This window comes from Aspergillus lucknowensis (assembly GCF_044049455.1).
Source record: "Aspergillus lucknowensis strain CBS 449.75 chromosome Unknown BJX67scaffold_27, whole genome shotgun sequence".
NCBI classification, from domain to species: Eukaryota; Fungi; Ascomycota; class Eurotiomycetes; order Eurotiales; family Aspergillaceae; genus Aspergillus; species Aspergillus lucknowensis.
Genome location: NW_027263571.1, coordinates 85,906 through 105,475, shown reverse-complemented (window position 1 = coordinate 105,475; position 19,570 = coordinate 85,906). Strand labels below are relative to the sequence as shown.

The following is a 19,570-nucleotide window of genomic DNA, read 5'->3' as shown; positions in this document are numbered from 1 at the left end:
ATAAAATGCAGAAAGACACCAAGATCCTCATCATCGGCGCCGGCTGCTTCGGCACCTCGACGGCCTACCACCTCTCGCAACGAGGGTACACTTCCATCCGTGTGCTGGACCGCTACCCCCCTCCGTCCTGCGAGGCCGCAGCAACGGATATCAGCAAGGTCATCCGCAGCGACTACAACGAGCCTCTGTATGCACGGCTCGGAATCGAGTCCATCGCGGCATGGGGCTCGTGGCCTCTCTTCCGCGGGCTGTATCATGTCCCCGGCTGGATTCTCAGCGCGGCAAACCTGTCAAAGCCCTTCGTGGAAGGGTCGATCGAGACATGCACGCGGCTTGGTGTGAAGGGGCTGGAGGTTCTCTCTCCCGAGCAGATCCGTGATCGGTTTCCCGTTGTCACGGGGAGGCTGGATGGGTGGAATATCAACGTGTGGAATCCGACCGCTGGATGGGCGAGGGCCGGCGATGCGCTCGCGCGGATGGCGCGCGCGGCGCAGGCCAACGGAGTCGAGTATATCTCGGGAGATAAAGGATACGTGCGAAGACTTCTCTTCGGCGAGGGAACATGTACGGGCGCCGTGACGGCCGATGGAACGACGCATGCGGCCGACGTCGTCGTCCTGGCCACCGGGGCATGGACGCCATCGCTCATCGACCTGCAGGGCCAACTCACGGCCAAAGGACACAGCGTCGCTCATATCAAGCTGACTCCCGCAGAGACTGCACACTACAGCAAGCTGCCGATCATGGACAACCTCGAGCTAGGCTATTACTTCCCGCCGCAGGAAGACGGCACGTTCAAGATAGCCCATAGCCAGTTCATCACGAACACACGTACAGATCCTATGTCGGGAATCACGACCTCCATCCCGCATACATTCACCCAGTCTCCGAAGGACAAGCTCCCGATCGAGATCGAGAAGACGATGCGCCGCAACCTGCAGCGCGTGCTGCCTGAGCTTGCGGATCGGCCGTTCAGCTATACAAGGCTGTGCTGGGATGCTGACACGGCCGATCGGCACTTCCTGGTTACGCCGCATCCGATGTATAAAGGGTTGGTTCTTGCAGCTGGGGGGTCGGCACACGGATTCAAGTTTCTACCGGTGGTGGGCAAGTACGTCGCGGACTTGCTCGAGGGGACTCTGGATGAGGGTATTCGGCGTGCGTGGCAGTGGAGGGTAGGACAGAAGGTGACGGCGAAGAATCTGGCGCATCTGGATCCAGAGGTCGAATTGGAGGAGCTGTCGGGGTGGAGGGGAACTGACACTTCCAAGCTGTAATCGTATCTAGACATATAACGGCTATCTACATAGATTAATTGCGTGAGCAGGACTATGTCAGACTCAACTTCCAGTCCCCCATCATGGCCATCGCCCGCTCCCATTCGAACCGCGCACGCATGTCCCTTCTCTTCCGCTTCTTCTCATCCTGAGCATCCAGATCGCGCTGTTTCCAAACCATCTGCACCACTTCCATCGCGGGTGCTATATTCTAGAAGACAGTCAGCTTTATCCAAACGTAGCCACGGCGTACTCACCCCAAACCTCTTTATCCCGTCTACTTCTCCGAACAGCTGTAGCACAGTTACTCGTTCCGTGTCACTAGGCGCGCAACATCCAGCCAGGAACAGCGGCCATAAGGGCAATACCGCGGTGCGCATCATGTTTGCTTTTTTCTCCAGTATGAGATTCAGGATTCGTCCAACGCAGCGGTTCTTCCCTTCTTTATCTGCGGTAGACGAGTCATTCCTCTCAATGGTTTTGCGGGAGTCCATCACCTCGTGCAACAAGAGTAACGCCCCGAGACGGTTTGCCTCCGCGATAGCGACACATTCAGTGTCTCCGTGGATATCATTTTCTGGCGGTGGAATCTGCCGCAGACCTTCCAGTTGCCGCTCGAGTTGCGAAGCTCTCGCGCCAATACCACTATCATTATCCGACCACGCCAGCTCGGCGACTTGATTAATAAGGAGTAAGAGCGAGGGACTTAGCCCCATGTACGTGTCGATTGTATCCGGATCATCTACCAGAGGATCAGACAGTATCGGGGGCGACTGGAGCGTCGACGAATCCAGTCGAAAGGCGGTCCGCGCAAGAACAAGGTGGAACGCAAAGTAGCGATTGAAAAAGCTCGACAGCTGTTCGCTATGAACGGATCGGGGGGGCCGATTTTGGCGTGTGCGAAGGAGATCCTGGTACCCGTTCAGGTGTGCGACCCACGACGCGCAGCTACTATCAGATATCTAGTACGATTAGCTTACGTTCTATGGCAAGATTCGGAGGAGAGTACCTCAAACCAGCAGAGCATCAGGACCAGTCCGATCATCTCATCGAGGTCCCGTTCTGTCCACTCGTCTTGTGCGAGTAAACCTCGCAGGTGCCCCAATGCGTGATGGTGATGCTCCAACGCCGGGACGCGATATGTCGGGTTCGATAATCGTAGAGTGTTTGCGGCGATGGCGAGTGTAGCATGATACAGGCCTTCAGAGGCCAACGCCATTGGGAGGATGAGATAGCGGTACGGGTTGCAGTGAGCATTGTCGACGAGAGTGGAGCTGCTACAAATGATGCCTTCGAAGAATGCCATCAGGGTGGCGTCGTACTGTGATCGGGTGTCGGATGGAGCGAGCGTCGAGAGGGAGGGAGACAAAGTAGGCTGTCCTGTGGAAGTCCGTTTGTCTGTGTCGTCTTGTGGTAAATCAAAGTAGAGTTCGAGGTCATTTACAGACGTATTCAAGAACATCCATGATCGAGGCAACCCGCTATATGTCTCCTGTCGTTTGGGCCCAACCCCCGCCTGAGGCCGATTGCTTCGCTGCCGATTCGCCCGTCTGTTCCCAGAGGTGTTGTGCTTTGACCAGACAGCCTCCCGTCCATGACAGACGCCCCGAGCTATCGACTCCTCATGCCATGTCAGTCGGAGTCCATAGCCGCAGGAGACGTTGAGTCGCGCGCAGCGACGGCATACTGGGCGTGTCTCTAACAAATCATCAGCTCTGTTTCCAGGGAAAGAGTGGTTGACAGACCATCACATTTTATCCTCCGTGCACGACAAGTCCAACAGCCTGTACGAGCGCGTGTTATCGTATTCATGGCCGCGAGCTGGTGGAGGAAGTGCAGGAGAAGTGCAGTGCCAGGAGAGGGAGTGAGCAGCACGTGGGTAGAGAATGCGGGGGTGATAAGCTTCCTGCACACTGATTTGTTGCTTGCACCGCCAAGAGCTGCCAAGATACGCTAACCGGTCGAGGCTCGATCGCCAGGCCACACGTGGGCAGCCAATCCCGTAGAGGTGTCAGAGGTCATCACTTCTGCATACTTCGCAAGGGCTATTCTTGTGAATTATATATAGCATCCCATTGTTGCTCTTCAAAAGGCAAACTGATTTGCATCGCTAATTGTCCCATGGTATCCGAACTACAACGCCCACCTCCATGCTCACCTTGCGAAGTAAATTCGAAAGAAGCCGCGCCAGTAAGCCGTTGAGTCCCAGCATTTGTGGCCCGCCTTTGAGGGCCACCATCTGAACCGCCCCTTCGGCATGGTGCCTCAACATTGTTCTATCCTGGATAAAGATCTATATTCTCAGCCTGCGGTCGCGAAACTCAGGACAAGCATCCTACCTCATCATAGGCCAACATTATGGCTGTTGACACAGTCGAGTCACTAAACCCAGGCGCCTCGGTCGATATTGCGCCTCGTAGCGACTGCAGGACCCTGAGCTTGTACTGGAACGCCAGCCGCGAAAAAATACGGTTCTCAGGCCGGTCACCGTACCGATCGGCGAGATGGCGACACGAAGCAAGAAACATAATTTGCAGAAGAATCTCTTGGGTCACGGCAAGCGGCACCCAGCCCGTGGTCATTCGCTCGGTGAAGGCGGCGTCGAGCAAATTGCAGCGCATCAGCGGGACGACAGTGGTCACATCTGGGTAGAAGGTCAATACTAAACGGAATCAGACAGTTCTCCGGGAGACATACAGTGGTCGAATAACATTTGCTCCATCGGCTTTAATGGGACCACGAAGCTCGCGAAGGGGTCCCGCCGATCAGCGGGAAGGAAGCTGATGGCACAGCTTCCGAGATCATCTTTTGGCCGGAGCAATAGGGAACTAGGGCGTTCGAGCTGATCGGGTCCTTCGCGTGCTTTCTGGGCCTGAAACCGCTGGGTGCGGAGGCGCCTTTCCCTGGCATGAGCTGAACGTGCAGCATGCGAGCGGGCGATCTTCTGTTGGGACGAGCCCGCAGCGTGGGTCGAATGAGGCAAACTGACGATAAACTGGAGCTCATTCAACGGCATACTGGGGTACGATGGTTTTCATGCTGCAGCTGAAAAAGAAAGGCTCCTCATGGAAACCTTGAAAGCAGGAGCTGAGAGCTGGTGCTGACAAAGCATCTCAAACCGACCTCGGAAGCTTGGGCCATCCCATGCTAACCTTTTTTGGTTAGAGGACTTGTTGCCAAGAGTTGCACCTTCCCAAAGAGGTAACCCCCAGGTCCAGCCGTGGAGCCGCCTGAGGCAGGACAGCCTGGGGGTGAAAGAACAACCTCTCACTGGCAAGGAGCTCAGTCCCTGGAGTAACTTCCAGAAGCTTGGTCATGGTGCAGAAGAGCCAAGAAAAGCGCCTTCCATTTTGAGAAGAGTCGATGTCGTTCCGGTTGCTATTACAAACCATCTCCTCCTTGTCGCAGATATATATAGAGGAACACCAGACCCCAGAGGATGACCTTCTCAAGTTAATGTCAACAAGCATTATCATGGCCGGAACAGTCATCCTCACCGGAGCCAATGGCTCGTTGGCTCTCGGATTTGTTGAGTCTTTCCTCGCCCTCTATCCTCAGCATACACTCGTCGCCGCCGTTCGAAATGCGTCTCCTGAAAAGGACCCCAACACTGCGAAGCTCATTCACTTGATATCGAAACACCCGAAAGCTGATGTCCGTGTTGAAGCTCTGGATCTTGGGAATCTCGCTGGCGTGCGCGCTTTCACGGACAAGATAGCTGCGAGGGTCTCCTCCAAGGAACTGCCCCGAATCTCGGCGATCATCTGTAACGCTTCCGCATGGTCCCTCGAGGCAGGGCAGAAATACACGTCTGACGGCTATGATGCGTCGTTTCAAGTCTGCCATCTGGCTCACTACTTGCTCGTGCTGAAGTTGCTCGGCAGCATGGACACCACTGCTGGACGAGTCGTCATGCTCGGCTCCGTAACGCACTATGCCGAGAGACCAAACCCTCTGTCTTCTCTGACCGCGCAGATCCCAGACAAGATCGAGGAGCTTGTGAAGCCGAAGCCGGATCCGCCGAAACTTGTTCATGACAGAGGATTCCAGAGATACGCATCGGCTAAGTTGGCGAATGTTCTCTTTATGGGGGACCTCAACAGAAGGCTGCAAGAGGTATGTGAGGCTGGAAATAACTGTTGGGGGATCTGGCTTATACCTCTTTAGGACCCCAAGCTCTCGAACATCACAGTGACAGCCATGGACCCAGGCGGCCTTACTGATTCACGCGCCCAGACTCAGCAGAAAGCTGGCGTTCGATTCTTGATGGCGATCTTGAACTTCCTCATGCCCATCCTGAAACACTTTACGACGGCAATGCGGGCGTCAAAAGATTCTGGCCAAGATCTAGCTGCTCTGAGTCTCGGCACAGACTTCCAAGGGAAGCGCGGATACTATGTCGGGTTGAAGAAGGAGAATGGGTCGACAGTTAGTCAAGATCAAGACATCCAGAGGCGGCTCTGGGAGGCATGCTGGAGATGGAGTGGACTTCGTCCAGAGGAAACTGCCCTTCAGAATGCTTCGAAAGAATTTTGAGATTGTGTTCGCTGTTTGACTTCTTCAGTTAAATGTCCAGATCTCTGCGGGGATTGCAAATTTGTAAGCTATTGCTTGTTGCAAGCTCTTAAACGTCAAGCTTGTATAGGTTATTAGAATATATATGCCACCAAGTGCTACGAGAGATTAGCCTCACAACACGTCAGTTGATACATATTCTCAGCTAGCCTTAATGTTTGCAAGCTACGGTGCCTACTCAAGATGTCCTTAGCAGCGTAACATTGACAATATCTCACACCTAATATCGGATTAGGGCCTCCACCCGCGTTCTCTTCTTTAAGCCGCTTTCGACGTTTCTCCCGGCGTCATCGCCTTCGCTGCGTTCCCTTTCGCCTGCTCCAGCCTCTCCCTCCTCTCCCTCCTTCCCCTCCTCCACCGATACCCCCGAAGATAAACCGCCCACAAGCACGGACTAAACACAACCAAAAGCCCCGCAACAAACGTTGCCGCCCAGCCAATGCCAATCCGATCAATCAGCGGCTTCGCAACGGCAACAGCCCCCGCCCCAAGTAGACACCGAAAGAGATTGTTCGCCGCGACCGCCGTTGCAGGAGTCTCAGGGTTGATGTCCACCACCAGCGTGTTCAGCGAGCTGAATGCAGCCGTCGCTGTATGGCCGCTGAGGAAGAGGAAGATGACTATGGCAGCGAGCGATGTTCGTGCTTGTAAAACCCAGCCGTAGGCGACGAGGAATGCGCACGATGCATAGACAAATGGGATGGTTATCGTGAGCCGGGCAATCTCAATGTTAAAGTTCGTCAGGTCCTGCTGCTTGTTTTTCTCGATGGGCAGGTTCTGTCGCTTTGCCTCGCGGCGGAAATTCAGGTCGAGCAGTCGCCCGAGGGTGAAGCGGGATGTCAAGCTGCCGACGCCGAAGGGCAAGTAGCACAGGCCGATCTGGATGGAATTGAATCCGAAGCGGGACTCAAGTTCGGGGGCGAGTGTGCTCATAACAGCCATGTAGCCGCTGAAGAGTAGGCCGCCGAAGATGAGGATGAGGGCTGCTTCAGCATCTCGCGCGACCATGGCCCCCGCGATGAGCGGGTTGCGTCGCTTGCGTCGGGTGTGAATTGTCTCGTGTGCGGGTTCGGGACGCTGCGTTCTGCTGCTGGACCTCCACACGGTCGAACGAGCTATCTGCCATAGGGATCGGTTCCATACTGGAGGTGGAACGGACCCGTTGCCCACGACTGCGCGGCAGGTCTCGGGCAGAAACACTAACAAGAACGCGCCAAAGACGCCGCTGAATATTACAAGGAACCAGAAAATGGCTCTCCACCCGAGAAAGTGGCTGAGGAGACCGCCGATGACCGGGCCCAGAGCAGGGCCCAGCGTGATGCCCATACTCGCGTACGCGATATACTTTCCTCGCTCAGCTCTTGTTGCAAGATCGGCTACTGTTGCACTACCAAGCGCTACTGTCCCACTGCTACCGGAACTCTGTAGACAGCGCAGCACCATGAGAGCCGGGTAGCTGTCTTGGACCGCGAGGCCAATGTTTGCGCCCAAGAAGATCATGAAGCAAGCAATGTAGGGCGGCCGCCTGCCATATGTGTCGGATAGACTGGCAACCACAGAGGGTGCGAGGCCTTGGAAGATCTGTGTCTGTCAGACATTGTCCTCAGCAGCTGCTCCATGTTGTTGAATCCTCACCAGGTACATCGTGATCGTCAGATTAATCTTCGCGATTGAAACGTCGAGATCATCGGCGATGGCGACTATCGCTGGGAAATAGATGCTGCCGGCTAGCGGCGAGATGAGAGCTGCGAAGGAACACAACAGCATGAGGAAGATCTTCTCTCGCTCAGGAACGACGGAATATGGAGCCTCGCTCTGCACGGACGACTGTTGTTCAGATATGGCATTGGTCTGAGCCTTCTCGTCGACAACTTCGGGGGCTAATGGACTCATTGGTTGGTTGGAGTTCGACCCGGCATCCACGGCAGGGCCGGGTTCGTGGTCGCTATCTGGGGTGTTGGGCCCTGAGTGAGTAGACATGCCTAGCGAATAGTATCTGGTCGTCTGAGCAATTGCTATTTATCCTTGTCTGTGGTTATCGTGGTCGACGTGTTGCCGGCTGCGGGCCGGAACGGCTTGTTGAATGCCGGCGGCAAACCTGCGACAGACAATGCACCCATGTTGGACAACTGGATGTCTTGGTGCTTTGCTCTCTGATCTTTATATAGTGGAATTATGTTCGCAGAGTGCTATGGTTGCTGCGAACGGAGAAATATATGAGTTGGAATGAAAACAGAATAGCTTGATAATAAGTGTGAGTTGTAGCTAGTGTGTAGTCGCGCTCAATATGACAGTAGTCTGCAGCTTAGGTACAAAGTGACTGATAGAATCATCCATGCTATTTAAGATGCTCAGCAAAAAACTCAGCAAGCTTGTCATAGCTAAGGTAAGGGCTATGTCAGCACTGAACAGCACAGACTATGGGTATCACTGATTCGAAAGTTTTGTACATACCCTCGTGTGTACTCCCTGTAGCCAAGCTCGTCGTCAAGGTTAGCACGAGCACCCATCCAGCCATGCCACATGCCGTCGTACGTCTCAATGTAGCCCCCCAATCCATTACTGGAAACAATCTTCCTGTATTCCTCCACAACGTCGGCTGGCTCATCTTTGGACGCCAGAACGATGTGAGGGATGGTCAAGTTCTCTGCATCAAATTTGTCCAGTCGGCTATGTATGGATTGATTAGCTCCTGGACTTACTCGATGATTGGACGCGGAGAAAACTCGATACCTACCTGGGATGAACCTGACCAGACGCAGCAAATGGAGTCTCTGCACCGGAGTTGAGAATCACAAGCTGCGGTACGTTGAGGCCACACTCCCAGAACTACAATCAGCAACAGAATGACGAAGGGCCCGTTACCTTTGCACCCCAGCACAACCCGTAGGCACCCCACTTGTCGACGCTCGAGAACCCGGCCTTCTCGCTGAGAAATTTGGTTGCGAGCTCCTTCTTTCCCTTCGCATCTCGAGGGAACCATTCCGGCTTCATGGCATCGCCGTGGAAGAGGTCAGGGACTAGAACCGTGGCGCCCAGCTGCCTTGCGAGACGGTCGGCTCCTTGCAGGGTCTGGATAGTGAGGCCGAAGACGTCGTACACGCAGACTAGGCCAATGCGAGAGTTGCGGGGCCCGGTGATATCTGTGCGGCGGTTAGATAGTGTCCTTGGGCCCAGGTTTGGGAGTGGTCGTACATGTGTTAAGTCCGGCAATTTCCTCATACTGGCCCTGTTCGGTGCCGGTCGATGCGACTGGGGGGATGGACCGGCAAGCCTCGCAGGTCATGGTGATGAGGGAAAGAAAACAGAGGACACGACACAGAAGCTTGGTGCATAAGCCAAGTAACACATCCTATACATTTCACCAAAAGATCTTTATATCAACACAGTCCTTTCGAGTAAGCCGGGAGATGCCGGTTGCGGGCCGGCCGGCTTTTCGTTTCCCGACTTCTCCTCCCAACAACAACCGCCCACAATCGTCAGAGAGCTCCAGAGGCCACAAAGCCTGAAGAAAACATACGATGAATTCACGTCGCACGGCCACGAGAAGAACTCGGATTGCCTGCATGCCATGTCGGCAAAACAAGATCCGATGCGGGATGGCAACGCCGCCATGTGCGCGGTGTGTGCGATTAGAGCTGGATTGTACGGTTGAGCCGCGCTCGCGCCGGTCGACACAGCGAGATCGGGTTCGGCAATTGGAGGATCATGTTATGCAGCTGAGGCAGAACCTCGCTTGCCCTGCAAATGCCTCTGGGTCCAGTCACACGGTTGAGTCGGAGCCCGCAGTCATCGCGGAACTTCCGTGTTTCAGTGAGCCCTACAGACTGGACTCTGTATCGCTGCATGCACAAGAGGCAGAGGAGCTATTTAAGATGTGTGTCACCACCTGTAATACCTCGATCCAATCTGCGACTGGCTAAATCGGTTCTCTCCAGATTCTTCGCCAACTACCATCCAATCGTCCCCTTCCTCGACGAAACTTGCCAACCAGCCGGCAGTCATCGCTCATGCCCCTTCCTGTTCTGGTCGATAGTATCCGTGGCTGCGAGACGTTACGATGCCGACCCAACTCTACTTTCACGACTCACCTCGCCGCTGGACGCACTGCTCCAGGCTTCGGTCCTCGGCGCCATCAAGTCGCTCCCACAGATCCAAGCGGTTGTACTGCTAGGCTACTGGCCATTGAGCACCCACCGCTTCTGGATGAACAACGCTCTACTGTATTGTAACACGGCCCTGACGAGCGCGATGCAGTTGGATCTGCATCGACCAGGTTGCGGGCAAGAATACTCGTTCTTTCAGAGGCTTTACCCGGCGCAATCCTCAATGGGTGAGCGCAATAGAACGTGGATTGCGACGGTTTTGTTGTCATTCAGGTATGCTGCCTTGATTGATCTTCGCTGGATCGCTGCTAACTCCTTCGTGCAAGTGTCACTCGCGGGTTGGGTCTCCCACCGGTAATCCCGGTCATCCCAGACCTCACATCGGAATTACTTCTGGGCATGCCTCTCGCATTGCGACACTTTTACACAATCCAAAAGGGCAGCCATCGTATTGTCGGGAGCCTGTCTCAGCTCGAGCTCAGTGAAGGTCTATACCCAAACCTGGAGAGATTGGAGGAAGAGGCCGTACATCTGGAGAACGATTTCATGACAGAAATGACCCTCATGAATTCCCTTCACCTTGTCTATGCCAAACTCTATGTCCAATGTATGTTCTTCCTTGTTCCGCCTTCAGAACCGGAGGAACTCGGGGAGAAGCAACGACAGCAGAGATCAGCTGGCGTTCTCAGGGCCTACGCGACCGCAGTGTCGTTGATTACATTGGCAGTCTCCCACGAAGATGCGTTCGACGAATTACAATTCGTGCCATCACAAGTCGCGTACATTCTCCTCATGTCCGCCCTTGTTGTGTTTCGCGTATTGCACTCATCATTTGCCGCCTTGGTGCCTCCACCACCAAGCATAGGCATCCCCGACCCCACGAAGGATCGAGGCCGGGCGTTATGTGGAATGGCCTGCTTCACCATGCAACGCTGTTCGATCCAGCGAGGCGAAGACCGAGATCTCGCATCACGCATGATCGATATGCTCCGCAAGATATGGCGGGCGGCGGGGCGAGACCCCCACCTCTGCAGCAAGGAGCCCGTGGTGAGAGTGCACAGTCGCATGGGCGCAGGGATTATCTTCGACTGCATCGATCTCTGGCGACGGAGGTATAACAAAGGCGATGGGCGGCATCAGCCCCCTCGCACTGGAGAGGAGTCGGCCAATCTCGACGGTAACCTCCGGGCCACGCAACCATTGCAGCTTTCGGTGACTAGCCCACAGGGCGCTGAAGGCCCCTTGCCTGGCGAATTGCCACCTGATGGCTCGGTGTTGGCCCAGCCAGGCGATTGGGAGAATATTGATTGGACGTTCTCGGACATGCTTTGCGACCCTTCAGAGGATGGGAGCTTCCTGCTGTAAATTGAGTTCCGCAGACGGTCAAAATCTAGGTTGATAATGCTAGCATTTGTGGACAGGAAGGTTTGCACGGCAAAGCTTGCGGTAAGGAAAAAGGCCGGTAGAATGCACAACGTGTCAGAGATAGAGAATGAGCTGGGCCGTAAGAATCGTTGAACCAAGGTCCTGGAGTGTCAACAACTTGATAGTTGATACCAGAACTTTGGGAGTTGACAGGTCACAAGCCCTCTTCCTCAGAGTTGTCCAGCCGCGGGGTTCGGGTCGGGACCTGCCCAACCTGCCCGCAGATTTTTTTCAAACGTTTCTCGAATCCATAATCAATGGCTCGTAACCTAGTCTTGTCACCCTGCGTCTCGGGGTGTAAGGGAAGAGGCTGTCCATCTCTTGGTCGCGTGTGGAACGGGGATTATTATGGGTCTTGTGCGGATGCATTTGAAATACCACGGCCGGCGGCGTTTCGATAGCTGCGGAATAATGAGAGTGTCTGGCGTCATTGGATTGTGGCAGCGACGAGCTGCAGATAGATCGAGAGAGAAGCTGTAGATTTGTACAGAGCAACAGTAAATAAGCGGCTATCGAACTCTGATAGAGGAGAGGAAGCGAGTTGATTCAATGCTTTTTGCATTTGAATTATGCATCACATATCAAAGTGCGAGAGCTGTGGTCTATTCCGTCAACAGCATAGTTATCTGGGTCGCATGGTATCGTCATCACAATTAACTAATTACATAGCTTAGAAGGGAGTATACAGATGCCGTTTTTATTCCCAAGTTCCATGGGCCCGTCACTCCCCCTCCTTGAGAGAAGAGACTTGCCCACTGGCGAGTCGCTCCGCTGCTTCGCGACTGTATGTTGGACCCTTGTACGCCCGCATTCCTCGGATCAACCACCAGACGCCAACAATGGCCATCAGGCCGACGGTGATGACGCTGGTATAGTTCATGTTCTGGACCGTAGCTGGCATGACGAACGGGAAGCAGAAGAACACCACCGTCACGGCGATATAGACGACGGAGAGGACGTTCACTGCAAAGCCGAGCGTGGAAGGCATCCGGAAGGGACCGGGAAGGACGCTATTCCTTCCGGATAGAACGTGGGGGATGATCGCCCCTGCGTAGGAAAGCGTGCTGAGCACGATGAATGATGAGATCAGGGCCTGGAAGGCCGTGGTGCTGCCGACGTATACACAGCCGAGGCAGGAGACGATGCCGGCCATGGTGACGGTGGCGTTGACGGGACTGTTCAGGGTCGGATGGATCTGGCTCAGGAAAGGTGCAAAGGGGGTTGCATTATCGCGAGCAAGCGACCACCACATTCGCCCACCGGTGGTCAGGGTTCCGATTAACGTCGGGAAGGTGGCTAGGAAGAGAAGGGCGATGAGGCCGACAGCGCCTGCCGTGGATCCTGTCGCCTGCAGGTAGATCTCGGCGACGGGGAAGTACCCAATCGTGCTATCGAAAACGCGATCGATGTCGTTGATGCTGTAGAACAGGGCAATCAGATAGACAAAGGTTGTCAGGAAGGCTGTTAGAAGCTGCAGCATGATCCCCTGGGGGACTTTTCGCTCTGGCTGGGGGACTAACAGGGATATCAGCGTTCGCCAAACAACACGAATCGAGTCGCATACCTTCTTCAGACAAGTGGCTGATACAATCAGGCGTGCCGACCGCAAACGCAGCGTTCAAGAGCCCGGATAGAAAGCAGATGCCATCAGACCAACCGCCAGTCTCGTTGTAGTATGTTTTCCAGACTTGCGGATTGCTGGCATACCGGCCACGAGGCATCGCAGCCAGAACAACGATCGTGATGAACAGTCCGCCCATGGAGAGCACCAGGGCGATCATGTTCAACAGCGGCAGGAAGCGGTTGCCCAGACACACGATGGCACAGGACATCCAGAGGACGATCAGGAAGACGATAAACGGCTGCCAACTCTGCCACTCCACGTCGGGATGACGGAGGAGATACATGGCCACTGCTTCATTCCCGAGGATGGAGCTCATCGACGCCGCAGAGAGCAGCCAGGCGCAGGCATTGAGGTAACCCGTGAAAAAACCGACCGCGCGGCCGTACCTGCCTGCGACCACCGACGACCAGTGGTAGACTCCGCCGGCCGACGGGATCGCAGACGCGAGTTCGGAGAGAGACGCAGAAATGAAGGCATAGAAGATCGAGACCACGATCAGGCCGTAGAGGACAGCCATGGGGCCGCCATTGTACAGGGCCGTGACGATGGTGCCTCCGGTGGCTGCCCAGGAGCTGTGTCAAAGCGATGAGCGGGCTGATTCCGTTGAAAGCGAGCGGGAAGAATACTCATACTTTGCAATGATAATCCCCAGACTGGTCAAGCTGAACAGGCCGAATCCGCGGACGAGCTCCTGCTTGTGGCCCAGGGCTGCCTCGAGACGGACCTCGTCGACCTCCACGGTGGCCTTGCGGGCGGTGTTGTCCCCGTCCATGTCAAAGAGAGTCGAAATGGATGAAAATTGGAAGATCCGAGACTGGGGACAAGGGAAAAGGAAAAAGAAAACCTGGACACGAGGAGATCATCCTTGGAGAACCCCCCGATCTCGTCTCCACTGGTTCCAGCACTTCGACGGGCGTTCGAGACGCCGTGCCAGTCCGTTCCTGGGAAGAGCAGGCATGTTGATCCTTCGCCTCCCCACGCTCTCCACTCCCGTGCCTTGGTCTCCGATTGGAAAGGGTCGCAATCGATCCGGTTCTCTGGGCTGGCGATGTTGCATGGCAGGGTTGAAAACGGAACACCCGCCCACGAGGGTGCGAAAGTTCTCGCAGTCTTGAAGGACCGCCCGTCTCGACGCCTGCGTTGACAGCATCCATCCACGATGGGGGACGTCTCGCCAACCCCTCGCCAGCTTCTGGTCGAGTCGGTCATTTTCTGGAGCATCGCCGTCATCCTGTGGATCGGGAGAATGTACACAAAATCGATTCCGTGGAAGGTAACAGGCTGACTGTGGGATAGCATCTCTCGAAGCATCGCCGGAGGAGGCATCAAGAATCTCCAACGTGAGTGCTGCGTCCTTCTACGCTGTGACAGTCTGCTAACTGACGACAAGTGGACGACTATTGCATGGTCGTTACGTTTGTATGTCCATCGTGAGATCCCTCGATGGTCTCGAACTGACCTCCCAGGCCTTCTATACCGCGCTCCTCGTCCTCATCCGAGTGTCTGCCGAGTACGCAACCAACCTGTTCCCCGACGCAGACCTCCCTGCCATCCTCGCCGACCCCCAGGAAGTCGCAAACCGCGTGTACGGCAGCAAGATTGTCATTGGTCTCGAGCAGTGCATGCTGTTCTCGACGTGGGGGGTGAAGACGTGCCTGCTGCTGATGTACTGGAAGCTGACGCAGCATACCCGCTGGCATCTGTTTGTCAAGATCCTCGCGGGCTACATCGCCCTGGGGCTGCTGGTCATTGAGATCACCTACTTCGGCGTGTACTGCCGCCCCTTCTCGCAGTACTGGGCGGTCCCCGTGGACAACCCGCAGTGCGCGACCTACCAGCACTACTCCATCACGCAGGCGGTCTTCAACATCTCGTCGGACTCGCTGATGCTGGTGGTTCCGGTCACCCTGTTGAGGGACACGCAGATGCCCATGCGCAAGAAACTCCTCCTGATGGGGGTGCTGGGTCTGGGGGTGTTCGTGATTATTGCCGCGATCCTGAACAAGTACTTCAACTTCCACTCGCCGCAGACGACGATCTACCAGCTGTGGTACATCCGCGAGGCGAGCACGGCCGTCTACGTGGCCAACCTGATGTGCTGGTGGCCGCTGCTGCGCAAGATCTTCGGCAAGACGCTCGCCAACTACAATTCCAAATACAATTCCAAGTACGGCCGGCCGTCCGCGCCGGTGGCCCATTCGGGGACGGCGCCCGCGTCTGCCTCAGCTGCGCCAGAGCCTTCGTCCACACGATGGTGGCGTGGCAAGGGCGCCAATGCGACCGCGCACCCCACCACGTCGACCAGTCAAGAAGCGATCAACCTGCCTGGTCGCGAATCGGAGGGCGACGTGCCGCTGGAGATCTGGCGGAAGGTGGAGTACGATGTGCGCGGCAGCCCAAAGCCGGGGGTGTAGAGTTTTGATGAATCAATCCGAAGAATAATGAAATCAACGAATGCATCAATCAGTCTGATCCACAGGCTCCTTCCAGCCACCTCGGAAACCGGTCAACCTTTGCGGTTTCCATGTTTCGCGTAGCTCCAACTCTATTCTGCATTGGAAACTTCGACCAAAGAACCGGCGGACGAATGGCAATCCTCATCAATGACAGACTCTGTTGGAGACAGCCTTTGAGTTTGGCCGGCCTTTGGTTCGGCTGATTGCGCCGTCTCGCCGAAGAAGTTCGTCATTCTCGTCAGGGGCACCAGAGACGATGTTCTCGTGTCGATCCCAGACTGCTTGCCATGGAACACCCTGCTGTCTCTGCAACCAATCATACGACAAGCGGGCATGCATGTGCTGACCTCTGAGGCTGTGGAGAACAAGTCCTTTGTTTTTCTTGTTTCAGGGCTGAACTATCTGATGAAACTGTCCTCCTGCTGCCACGCCAATGACCCCCCCCCCCCGGGGCTTAAACCGACCACAGCTGAATTGGAAAGGGCTCGTAGCGCCGGGAAAACCGGTACGCTTCCTCAATTTCAGCCGACCAGAACCCCTGCGCCGTCGAGCATTCACCGCTCCGAACATGCTGGAGAAGCTGCTTCGTCCCAAACAGTCTCAGTCCCGGCTCTCGAAGCGCAACAGAGTGTCTTTCCCACTCGGCAAGATCCTCCTCAGTCGGATCCTCCTCCACGTCATTCCACACAAGTGCGCACTCCAGGAACTCCACATTACAGGGCCGGCAGAGCCTCCCGAAATCCATGTCGCCGGTCGTCGGATCGATAAAGGGGAACGGTTTCGTCGCGTCCTCGGATGCTACCGTCGCTGCACAGGGAAGCGGTTTCACCTCGCCGCGGAGCCGGGCAGCGAGCTCGATAACATCGGCCTCCACAACAAACGTCAAACCGCGCCGCTTCGGGAGCTTGAAGCAGAGGAGGTTGCCCGTGATCTTGGCCTTGCTCAGGTTGTATTTTACCTTGGCGTATCCAAGCTCTAACGCTGAGGAGAGCGGCTGCCTCCAACAACAGTGGAGACATGTGCGTTGACAGTTGGGGAGGAATATCATGTTTCCAAGTTTCGTGCAGCCCGGAGTTGAGCAGGCTGGCCGGCGGAGCGTTGCATAAACTTGCCGTGCACTATGGAGACGGATGAGATCCAGGTTCGCCATCTCCTGGAGAGCGCCATGGCAGTATTCAACAGCAAGTTTATAAAATGGTCTGTGCTTGATATACCGTTCGACAGTAGTGTTCGTCTGGCAGAGTCGAGCCAGAGACGCGTAGTCGAGCTCGAGGAGGATCATGTCAAGAATCTCCAGGGGCAAGCGGTCGAAGAAGCCCGAAGATACGCTCGTCCTCTGGCGTATTCGCGGCGTGATCCGGAGAGGACGGCGTTCGAGACTTGCGCTCTTCCAGTCTTTCGGGTTACTGAGGAGTCTGAGGAGTTGCGTGTCTGATGCATCTTCAATGTTTGCGGGGAGCTTCCGCTGCTTCTTTACGCTCGTTTTCTTCCTCGATTGTCCCATCGTGATTCAGGGGTGTCTGCAGAGTTTTCACCTTCGTCTTGCTGCACTGCCGAAATCCTTTCGAAATACGAGGTCTTCCATCAGCGCTGAGGCTCACAAACACTTCCCTGCCACGTGATCCCCCTCCTCTGTGGCATCCGCCAGCACCTACCAGGGCATGCAGCAGACCGGGGTCCAGAAATGAGGTGAATGGGGCTTGGATTGGAATGGAACAACTCCTCGGCGGGGTTCAGAGAAAATTTTGTTCTGATTCCTACTTTGCTTCTCACCCCCATGATCTAGTTCATCTAAAAGAAAGGGAATTCCAAGTTTAAAAAGAAGATCATCCGGTTTTGTAGATGCATTATATACCTATAATCAAGAAAAAAACATTCTTTTAGGCTTTTTTTGGGGGGAGAATGCTGACTGTGATTGGGGCTTGGAAACCTTCATTTTTTCTCTGACCCCCACTCACCTTCTTTCTGAAGCCTGGTCGACTGTGTCCTCCACCTACCAGACGTTACCAGAAGTCTGCTCCCTCGAAAGCCTCTTCACATTCACATTCCGCCAGAACCAGGTGCACAGTATACACAGCGGCACCAACGCAACCCCCACGATCACCATCTTCCGCTGCAAGTCTCCGTACGCACCGACGATAGCCTCCCGTTCCGGCGTCCCATCCGCATACGACATCTGCGTCTCGATGCTGGCGAATATACTCGCGGCCAGGTCCTTCTTCTCCTCTGGTAGCCGCCTGTACAGCTCCGGCTCGAGGATGTTATTCCACATCCCACCCGCAATGGCCGAGCCGACGGCGGCCCCAATCGAGCCGAAGAGCCCCCACACGGCCATGACCACGGCGACTTCCTGGTGCGTGACGAGGACCATCACGGCGAGCTGTCCGCACACGGCGAACAGGCAGGTGCCCAGGCCGACGAGGACTTGGGTCATGGTGATCAGCCCGACGTGCGTGGTGGGTGTGCGGAACGGGATGAGGAGAGCGGTGCCGAGGAGGAAGATGGGGATTCCGGCGATGACGGTCCATTTGAATTCGCCGGTTATGCGGATCAATCTGTTGTCGCGGGTTAGAGTGTTTCCTCCGGTGCATCTAGGTTTGGCAGGGCTTACACGCCAAAAATGGGGCTGAAGATGAACGAGGTGAGAGAGAAGGCGTTCAGAACGTAGTTGGCCGTCGTAATGTCCAATCTGTGGACGACTTGCAGGTAGGAGCTGAAGTAGCTATTCCACGCGCTGTTCGCTGTTAGTATGGGACTCGGCACTCCGACAGAGTGGACGAGTCAGAGAGACTCACAAGGTCGAGGCGAACATGACGCCGTACAGCATGCACGAACCGACGATTGTTGCATCTTTCAAATACTTCCACGGAAGGAACTGCACCGGGGCAAAGTATCGCTCCCAGACGTAGAAGGCAGGAAGGCAGGCCACACCCAGGACTTCCATGGCGATGATGTACCCACTTGCCCATCCCTTTGGCGCATAGGAGGCAATGCTAAAGGGGAGAAGGATGAGGGAAAAGACCGCGGTTATCAAGATAATTCCAATCACTAAGATGTCAGCCGCGCTTTCACTTTGAGGCAGGCCGTGGTATACTCACCGTCGAACTCAACTGCATAGTGAACGATTGATTGCCACCACACACGACCGGAACGCTCCCTCCGGAGAATCCCCGCCCTCTCAGCCTTGCGCTGCATGAATAGCATCACAATAACCACAGGAAGGCATACCCCAACCAGCATGAACGCAAACGCTCCAAATGCCCAGCGGAAATTAAGGTTATGATAGAATAAATCGGCAATCTTCGGGCCTGCGAATGTGCTGCAGATACCGGGGGTTCCATTAAGACCGAGCATGATCATTCGGTTCTTGAGCGTGGTCATATCGGCAAGCATGATTTCAATGATATAGAGCAATCCAATATGCCCGACCCAGTACAGCGTGTGCGCCGCGGCATACATCTCGATGCTCGTGCAGGTCGCCTTCATGATCAAGCCGATAACCATCAGAACAATCATGCAGAGGAACCCCTCGACACGGCCCCAGATGTCGATGATCTTGGCCAGTGTCAGCTTGGACGAACCACCGAGAATGGTGGCCACCACACTGACGACTGTGAGGAGACCATGTTTCTGGAAGGATGAAGTGATGTAAGGGTTCAGACTTGTCTGGACCGTCCCCAAGAGCGCGTCAACGAACGATACAAACCAGAGCCTGAGCGACGTCGTTTAATCAGCGCTTCCGTGTGAAAAGGAAACAGGCTTCCAAAGAACAACTCACAGAATGAACACGGAGATCAGTGTCTGGATCGACCAGGCAGCTGTGATCGCCCTTGCACGCTGGACACCCCCCTGGAACTCAGCCGAGTCCCGATCAGACAGGGAGTATTTCTCGTCTGGCGCGGCTGTTTCATCGGCATCGTCAATGCGATCAGCAGCGCGCGGTGCCTGACTGGCGGCAGATTTCTCTTCCATAAGGTTCGGATGTGAGGGGAATACTCAACGGAGATGCGAACGGAAGAGCGGCAGCAGGCATTGACAGGATTTTCAAGCCCGGTCCTTGGGGAACGACGCGTGGGGAGTCCATGATGCGGATGGCAGGTGCCCGGC

The 19,570-nt window shown here is 55.3% G+C and overlaps 11 protein-coding genes across 11 annotated transcripts; 4 read left to right on the top strand and 7 right to left on the bottom strand.

The window, feature by feature from the left end:
• Window positions 1-5: 5 nt before the first annotated feature.
• On the top strand, window positions 6-1,303 carry BJX67DRAFT_388769 (NAD(P)/FAD-dependent oxidoreductase; the record flags this gene model as incomplete). The annotated part of the gene is made up of 1 exon (XM_071034401.1): window positions 6-1,303. The coding sequence occupies one exon, from the start codon at window positions 6-8 to the stop codon at window positions 1,275-1,277; it is 1,272 nt and encodes a 423-aa protein (XP_070885053.1). The 3' UTR covers window positions 1,278-1,303.
• BJX67DRAFT_147821 (Zn(II)2Cys6 transcription factor) lies at window positions 1,304-3,343 on the bottom strand. Its single transcript, XM_071024736.1, has 4 exons — window positions 3,023-3,343; window positions 2,287-2,975; window positions 1,535-2,239; window positions 1,304-1,488 (listed from the first exon to the last, which is right to left on the bottom strand). The coding sequence occupies exons 1-4, from the start codon at window positions 3,087-3,089 to the stop codon at window positions 1,330-1,332; spliced, it is 1,620 nt and encodes a 539-aa protein (XP_070885052.1). The 5' UTR covers window positions 3,090-3,343; the 3' UTR covers window positions 1,304-1,329.
• On the bottom strand, window positions 3,239-4,342 carry BJX67DRAFT_147816 (uncharacterized protein). Its single transcript, XM_071024735.1, has 3 exons — window positions 3,975-4,342; window positions 3,617-3,921; window positions 3,239-3,570 (listed from the first exon to the last, which is right to left on the bottom strand). The coding sequence occupies exons 1-3, from the start codon at window positions 4,291-4,293 to the stop codon at window positions 3,388-3,390; spliced, it is 807 nt and encodes a 268-aa protein (XP_070885051.1). The 5' UTR covers window positions 4,294-4,342; the 3' UTR covers window positions 3,239-3,387.
• Window positions 4,343-4,751: 409 nt separating this feature from the next.
• BJX67DRAFT_388767 (uncharacterized protein) lies at window positions 4,752-5,937 on the top strand (the record flags this gene model as incomplete). Its single annotated transcript, XM_071034400.1, has 2 exons — window positions 4,752-5,393; window positions 5,445-5,937. 2 exons carry the CDS (start codon window positions 4,752-4,754, stop codon window positions 5,811-5,813), a joined length of 1,011 nt encoding a protein of 336 aa, XP_070885050.1. The 3' UTR covers window positions 5,814-5,937.
• Window positions 5,938-6,110: 173 nt separating this feature from the next.
• BJX67DRAFT_388765 (MFS general substrate transporter) lies at window positions 6,111-7,825 on the bottom strand (the record flags this gene model as incomplete). The annotated part of the gene is made up of 2 exons (XM_071034399.1): window positions 7,488-7,825; window positions 6,111-7,433 (listed from the first exon to the last, which is right to left on the bottom strand). Exons 1-2 carry the CDS (start codon window positions 7,743-7,745, stop codon window positions 6,111-6,113), a joined length of 1,581 nt encoding a protein of 526 aa, XP_070885049.1. The 5' UTR covers window positions 7,746-7,825.
• A 365-nt stretch (window positions 7,826-8,190) lies between these two features.
• On the bottom strand, window positions 8,191-9,138 carry BJX67DRAFT_382171 (uncharacterized protein; the record flags this gene model as incomplete). The annotated part of the gene is made up of 5 exons (XM_071033179.1): window positions 8,191-8,233; window positions 8,307-8,522; window positions 8,590-8,681; window positions 8,718-8,995; window positions 9,048-9,138. The coding sequence occupies 5 exons, from the start codon at window positions 9,136-9,138 to the stop codon at window positions 8,191-8,193; spliced, it is 720 nt and encodes a 239-aa protein (XP_070885048.1).
• A 313-nt stretch (window positions 9,139-9,451) lies between these two features.
• Window positions 9,452-11,323, top strand: BJX67DRAFT_382170 (Zn(II)2Cys6 transcription factor; the record flags this gene model as incomplete). The annotated part of the gene is made up of 3 exons (XM_071033178.1): window positions 9,452-9,729; window positions 9,791-10,231; window positions 10,285-11,323. 3 exons carry the CDS (start codon window positions 9,452-9,454, stop codon window positions 11,321-11,323), a joined length of 1,758 nt encoding a protein of 585 aa, XP_070885047.1.
• Window positions 11,324-12,104: 781 nt separating this feature from the next.
• On the bottom strand, window positions 12,105-13,779 carry BJX67DRAFT_382169 (amino acid/polyamine transporter I; the record flags this gene model as incomplete). The annotated part of the gene is made up of 3 exons (XM_071033177.1): window positions 12,105-12,898; window positions 12,948-13,579; window positions 13,640-13,779. 3 exons carry the CDS (start codon window positions 13,777-13,779, stop codon window positions 12,105-12,107), a joined length of 1,566 nt encoding a protein of 521 aa, XP_070885046.1.
• A 56-nt stretch (window positions 13,780-13,835) lies between these two features.
• Window positions 13,836-15,777, top strand: BJX67DRAFT_147787 (uncharacterized protein). Its single transcript, XM_071024734.1, has 4 exons — window positions 13,836-14,255; window positions 14,304-14,347; window positions 14,398-14,426; window positions 14,474-15,777. The coding sequence occupies exons 1-4, from the start codon at window positions 14,167-14,169 to the stop codon at window positions 15,419-15,421; spliced, it is 1,110 nt and encodes a 369-aa protein (XP_070885045.1). The 5' UTR covers window positions 13,836-14,166; the 3' UTR covers window positions 15,422-15,777.
• BJX67DRAFT_356508 (uncharacterized protein) lies at window positions 15,370-17,131 on the bottom strand. Its single transcript, XM_071029388.1, has one exon. The coding sequence runs from the start codon at window positions 16,965-16,967 to the stop codon at window positions 15,918-15,920; it is 1,050 nt and encodes a 349-aa protein (XP_070885044.1). The 5' UTR covers window positions 16,968-17,131; the 3' UTR covers window positions 15,370-15,917.
• Window positions 17,105-19,559, bottom strand: BJX67DRAFT_388759 (major facilitator superfamily domain-containing protein). Its single transcript, XM_071034398.1, has 5 exons — window positions 19,242-19,559; window positions 18,562-19,175; window positions 18,259-18,511; window positions 18,075-18,197; window positions 17,105-18,018 (listed from the first exon to the last, which is right to left on the bottom strand). The coding sequence occupies exons 1-5, from the start codon at window positions 19,433-19,435 to the stop codon at window positions 17,457-17,459; spliced, it is 1,746 nt and encodes a 581-aa protein (XP_070885043.1). The 5' UTR covers window positions 19,436-19,559; the 3' UTR covers window positions 17,105-17,456.
• Window positions 19,560-19,570: the final 11 nt, after the last annotated feature.

What these genes read in the sequence shown, in the direction of transcription:
- BJX67DRAFT_147821 (XM_071024736.1), bottom strand. Translation starts at nt 3,089, where the DNA reads ATGAATACGATAACACGCGCTCGTACAGGCTGTTGGACTTGTCGTGCA. An exon ending in ACGGAGGATAAAATGTGATG is followed by an intron (nt 2,976 to 3,022) that starts GTCTGTCAACCA and finishes ATGATTTGTTAG; the next exon opens with AGACACGCCCAGTATGCCGT. An exon ending in TGATGCTCTGCTGGTTTGAG is followed by an intron (nt 2,240 to 2,286) that starts GTACTCTCCTCC and finishes TAATCGTACTAG; the next exon opens with ATATCTGATAGTAGCTGCGC.
- BJX67DRAFT_147816 (XM_071024735.1), bottom strand. Translation starts at nt 4,293, where the DNA reads ATGCCGTTGAATGAGCTCCAGTTTATCGTCAGTTTGCCTCATTCGACC. An exon ending in GCAAATGTTATTCGACCACT is followed by an intron (nt 3,922 to 3,974) that starts GTATGTCTCCCG and finishes CCTTCTACCCAG; the next exon opens with ATGTGACCACTGTCGTCCCG. An exon ending in TAATGTTGGCCTATGATGAG is followed by an intron (nt 3,571 to 3,616) that starts GTAGGATGCTTG and finishes CTGAGAATATAG; the next exon opens with ATCTTTATCCAGGATAGAAC.
- BJX67DRAFT_147787 (XM_071024734.1), top strand. Translation starts at nt 14,167, where the DNA reads ATGGGGGACGTCTCGCCAACCCCTCGCCAGCTTCTGGTCGAGTCGGTC. An exon ending in ATCCTGTGGATCGGGAGAAT is followed by an intron (nt 14,256 to 14,303) that starts GTACACAAAATC and finishes ACTGTGGGATAG; the next exon opens with CATCTCTCGAAGCATCGCCG. An exon ending in AGGCATCAAGAATCTCCAAC is followed by an intron (nt 14,348 to 14,397) that starts GTGAGTGCTGCG and finishes ACTGACGACAAG; the next exon opens with TGGACGACTATTGCATGGTC.
- BJX67DRAFT_356508 (XM_071029388.1), bottom strand. Translation starts at nt 16,967, where the DNA reads ATGGGACAATCGAGGAAGAAAACGAGCGTAAAGAAGCAGCGGAAGCTC.
- BJX67DRAFT_388759 (XM_071034398.1), bottom strand. Translation starts at nt 19,435, where the DNA reads ATGGAAGAGAAATCTGCCGCCAGTCAGGCACCGCGCGCTGCTGATCGC. An exon ending in CTGATCTCCGTGTTCATTCT is followed by an intron (nt 19,176 to 19,241) that starts GTGAGTTGTTCT and finishes GACGTCGCTCAG; the next exon opens with GCTCTGGTTTGTATCGTTCG. An exon ending in TTCAGCCCCATTTTTGGCGT is followed by an intron (nt 18,019 to 18,074) that starts GTAAGCCCTGCC and finishes CCGCGACAACAG; the next exon opens with ATTGATCCGCATAACCGGCG.